Genomic DNA, 5114 nt, shown 5'->3' on the forward strand with positions numbered 1-5114 from the left:
CAAGGCGCCGTGCTGTGAAAAACCGGTTTTCTTTCATAAAAGTTGGGGGATGACACTTGACAACAGCGGGGAAATCCGTGCCGGTGTGACGAGAGCAGGCTGCACCGAGCAGAGCTGTCGTCTGGGGGTGCTGCGGGCTGGGCTTTCGGTGTGAGCTCCGAGAGCATCGGAGACGCTCTCGGGCTCCGTGGGGTTCTGCTCAGCCGGGGAGGCGTGGGTCAGGACGGCTCTGGGGATGCGCCCGCTGCGGCAGCCTTAGGAGAAGGATGAAAACCTTTTCCACCCAAGGTGTTTTCTTTGCAAATGTCTATTTGCGAATAGCAAGAGCTGTAATTTCTGTGGCAGGTCTGAGGAGACGCTTGCTTGTTTATTTTAAGGGTATTTACTTTACATGAGGAACCACAGCAGCTGTTTTGTCCTCTGTTTGCAGCACGTATATCCCCACTGCTCAGAGTTACTCAGGCTAAGTCGGACAGTCAGGCTGTGGGATGCTTGTTCAGATGCTGTCAGGTGCCTACATCTGGGAACAGCACTGAAAAACTGTTCAGCGCCGAGCCTCAGCCACTGCCACAACGTGGAGCAGGTTCTGCACTTAGACCATCACTTGGATTTTCTCCTCTTCTATTTCAGCTGTTGAAAAGGAGGGAGCGAGACCAGGGAGCTTTTCCACGACTAGCCACTGAGGTCTCTCCAGCCCATCAGTGCATGTGCCAGCAGAGGCTCCTCAATCCTCTGTAGGATAAAACCAATCGTACAAGCTCTGGTCGGACACTGCTCTTCATCTGTGCATCGTTAGAAACAGCTTCTGGCAATACGCTTGCTCACACACCTCCAGGGTCTCATTCCTTGACCACCAGAGATTTTACAATCACTAGATTTGTTCAAGTGTGGAAATAGATTGGAAGAAATGTGTGAGGGGGAAAAAAAAGGCAGAGATACTTTTATTCACTTTATTACAAGTAGTAAAAATACAGAATAAATATTTTCTCCCAAATACACCTATCTATCTATAAAATGTAATATAATTTAATTGACTCCACAGAAATAAATTCATACTGATCTAAACACTTCTACCGTCACCATTACCTTTAGCACAAACACTCATTCTGTACGTGGCACATGCCCAGATCCCTACAAAGCTTTAGCTGCCAAATTTACAAAGCTGCAGGTAGAGGAAAACCTCAGGGGGGCTTTAGAAGGTTTGGGGCATGGAGCTAAGAGTACGGGATCAAGGGATCCTCCATGCGTGAGCTCCCTGTTCTCATGCCTCTCACTGGTGAATGAGATACAGGTACATAGCGAAGCACCAGCAGAGCTTCAAAGGTGGAACGTGGTGTGAATTTGCGCTTCTGGAGCTCGTCCTCATCTGGCTTCAAAGCAGTAGCAAAGCCAGCTCTGACCTGGAAAAGTTTTGCTTTTCTACTGGTATTGATTCATCCTCTCTACAGTAGATGGATGTTACAGCATTGAGATGCTCCCAGCACAGCTGCACCAGTTCCCTGAGCTAAACCACCTCTTTCAGCAGCACCAGGTGTGTACAGGCTCAATGGTCTATACGCGGGTTCTTGCTCCCCTAGACATGCTGGGGAGAATGCTACTCATTCCCCTGAGGTGATGTGATACCAGCAGAACTCTCCAGCAGAAATGTGGCCTTAAACCGGAATGTTCTAGATCCCAGCCCGTATTGCTGCCATCCATGCCATCCCCCCCGACACTGGTCCTAAAGAAAGGCAAAGGAAATACATTCATATTGCCTCTCGATGTGTCAGTTGGTATTTACCGCACAGGGGGCGAAACCCAGGGGTTCAGCGATGCGCAGATAAGGCGCAGAGTGAGAACCAGCTGCTCCCGCTCGCGTCCGTGTGTGGCAAGTCTCGCTGTGACGGTTCAGAAATCAACTTGACTTTTTCAAGAGAAACCCAGCAGTTTTATGCCCAGTCAGGTCCTTCCCTGCACTATTGGCTTTATCAAATTTTCATCTAGAAATACAACTGACATTTCGCATCGATGCTTTCCGAGCTCACACACCAAACACAATCCGGTTCAGTACCAAACCACTGAAACCGGCACTGTGCCCCATAAGCTTTTAGTGCAGAGGAAGAGTACTTGTAAAACAAATAAACATCTAAATGCTTGTTTAGATTTACAGCAAGTCTAGAAACTTCCAGCTCTATGCTCCTGTGTATACTTTTTTGATACTTCTCGGATGAACGTCCTCAGCTTCTTCATAAATACTGTTGCGTTCTTTCGTTCTGTATCACATTTCCCCTGAAAAGTTAGTATAAGAAAGAAATTATGTAATATTTCACCATATGTAGAGCTTTTTCATCTTGCGGTAGTTTTATAAATCATATGATTTTCCTTAAGCATGCTGATCACGCATCTGAATCCTCACTTCAGAGACGGGTCAAGCTGAAGACTAGAGCAGGGGAAGGGTAGAAGAGTGAAATAATGCCAGGAGTTGTTCTTCCATGTGCCCAGCACAGTGAGTACAAAAATTATTCTCTCTCCTGTAGACATAAGGGCTTGGTTATGAATTAAGGACCACATTTAATGACATCTCGGCTGCGTGATTTCTGTTTAGATGAGAAGAAAAGTCCTACCGCTCTTGGTGTGAGTAAGTGCTTCAGCCTTTCAAAGTTTCGGAAGAACACTGTGAATTCTTTCATAGCTGGGTTAGTTTTCAGCTGTTCCGTTCCTTCAAAGATTGTGCTGATACAATTTGCATCCTGAGAGGGAAGAAACAGATACAAGAGATACAGGAATTGCAACCATGAGCTACAATAAGTTTATTACGAACCATCTTGAGTCACATCCAACTGCCTGGGTGCCAAATGAGTCGTTACTGACTTCAGGGCTTGTATTCACAGCAACTTGGGCAAACACCCTGAACCGATGTGCACAGTTATCTACTCTGCAGGCAGAAACCTGGCATGGCTTCTGCTGGCGTCTGGTTTGTAATGTCCAGCTGAACCACATCACTATCTAAAGCCTTAGTCCTGTCTCTTCTGCAGCCTCTGAAGCAGGCTTGATTTCCTACATCTGCTCGCGTCAGCTGAGAGTTCTGGGTTGGATGGGAGATGCTTTCTGCCCCAGAAGCTAGAGAGAACATGAGAGAAAGAAAATAAATGCACCCGAAACTACTCCAGCCATTAACATCTGCAGCAGCTGATGTCTGCATGCCAGGAGAGATGGGGACACCGGAGCCGCTCTCATCTCACAGCCTCCTTTGCCTTGTCCCCTCCCTCGGGTGGCCAGGGTGCACCAGGCACGCTGGTCCTCTTCCACAAAGCGGCAGCTGATATTTGTCTCCAAGCCCTTATGGTCCAGCCAAGGTGGTCAGAAGGGATATGGGATGGAAGCAGAGTGAGGAGTGATGATGGCTGCGCTTGCCAGTGCGGAGTTGTTTTGGAAGAGAGGAGAGAGTTGTTTTTTTCACAGAGGAGAAAAGGAGACAACACAACTGTCAGCGGCATAAACAGATTGAAGTGTGATGAGACCTGCATGACATGGACGGTCGTTTTTCCTACGACCTAGCTTGGCTAGCCGCTCACTTCTGCCACGGACGACCAACAAACATGGGGACACTGGGAAATTCTCCGTCATCCCTGTGTCTGAAGCACGGAGGAAAGCGAAGCCTCTCTTCTCTCTGGAGAAGAGCCGGGCACCGGAGCAGTGGGCTGCGGTGGCACCATCGAGGACCTCAACAGCGAAAGGGATGAGAGCTGCCGAGCTGGGCACCGCTGACTCTGCATCTGTTTTCTGTATTAAAGCCTCAGGGTTAAATCCAGCCCAAGCCCCAGCCTGGACAGAGAGCTCTTCCAGGCAGAGTCCAGAGAGAAGAGACAGAGCTGGGAACTTTACACCTAATTTAAAAGGAAAGGGCTGAATTTGCCACCAAAAAAACCCCATTCCCCCTGTAGCCAGTTTACGGCAGAAATCTGGATTATTCTGCTCCATCCATAGCTGAATGACTCAGGTTGTGCTCCCACAAGAGCCACCCAGCCCTGGCAGTCTCCAAAGAGCGCTGGGCAGGGCTCACACGCCAAACCCAAGCTGCCAGCTGAGGGACAGCAGAAAACAAGCCTCATGAGCAGCATCTGCATCAGCTCACAAAGAAAAGAGCCTTTAAGCCGAGAGGAGGCATTTATCGGAGGTGCAGAAGAAGATGCAAATGCATGGAGGGGAACGCGGTCTGTGCCACAGACATCATTCCTGGACACGCCGTCCCCGGGGTCAGGTTGCATTAACACCATCCTCCAGGCAAAGCGGGGTGATACAACTCTTTAATCTCCTTACTGGCGGTGAAGGTATAAAAAGCCATTTCTAAAAGCAGACTAAACGCAGTAGACTAAAAAGTATTTCTGCGATGCACAAGAAATGTGAACGAGGCTGTTCTTTCCTTTCTAACTGTCCTTCGTTCAAAAAGCCAGTTGAGAAAATCACTCTGTGTGTCCAGCGGGGGATTTCTAGCCCCATGGAACAAGAATAATTGCTGTCCTGGCTCCTTCTGCATCACAGCATGTTCTTCTTTGACTCAGCATTCGAAGGTTCTTAATAGTATTTCATATCTTACAATAATATCTTTAGTAACATTTAATATTTCAGACAAGCTACATTTAAAGTGATTGCACTTAAATACAAATACAGTATTTTAGGAGGTAACAATTTTAAAACTATCTCAATTTCCAATGGCTAAATTGGTGGAAAAGTTAATTTTATTACAATCACTTTATAATTCATAGTGAAAGAAAGAGTTTTACTTACATTTATATTGTCCGGAGTTTCAATCCTCAGATTCTGAAAAACAATATATTAATGAAGCCTTTCAAATATCATCTTCATTGACACTGATAAAAATGCCACATAAATAGACAGACCTTCAAAAAAGTAAAATATTCAAGGATAGAAGGGTTCAGTATATCAAATTATAGATTAGGAAGGTGGAAAGTGAACTTACCTGGATGTCCTTTGCTGTCAGCATTCTCTCTAGCAATGTCAGTAGTTCAGCCACGCTGCTCATCTGGGGAGCAGCAGAGATGCCTGCAGCCAGCAAGAGGAGGTAGAGATGGGTCTTCATCCTCCTGAGTGCTCAGAGAACCTGGACCGCTCTT

The 5114-nt window shown here is 46.9% G+C and overlaps 1 protein-coding gene across 1 annotated transcript; it reads right to left on the bottom strand.

Moving 5' to 3' along the window:
- Positions 1-2188: 2188 nt before the first annotated feature.
- Positions 2189-5080, bottom strand: LOC104489446 (interleukin-5-like; the record flags this gene model as incomplete). The annotated part of the gene is made up of 4 exons (XM_010131610.1): positions 4961-5080; positions 4768-4800; positions 2608-2729; positions 2189-2281 (listed from the first exon to the last, which is right to left on the bottom strand). Coding segments are annotated over exons 1-4 (368 nt in total), but the record flags the coding sequence as incomplete, so codon positions are not given.
- Between the last annotated feature and the right edge of the window lie 34 nt (positions 5081-5114).

Source organism: Buceros rhinoceros, unplaced genomic scaffold, assembly GCF_000710305.1.
Source record: "Buceros rhinoceros silvestris isolate BGI_N320 unplaced genomic scaffold, ASM71030v1 scaffold21502, whole genome shotgun sequence".
Classification (NCBI taxonomy): domain Eukaryota; kingdom Metazoa; phylum Chordata; class Aves; order Bucerotiformes; family Bucerotidae; genus Buceros; species Buceros rhinoceros.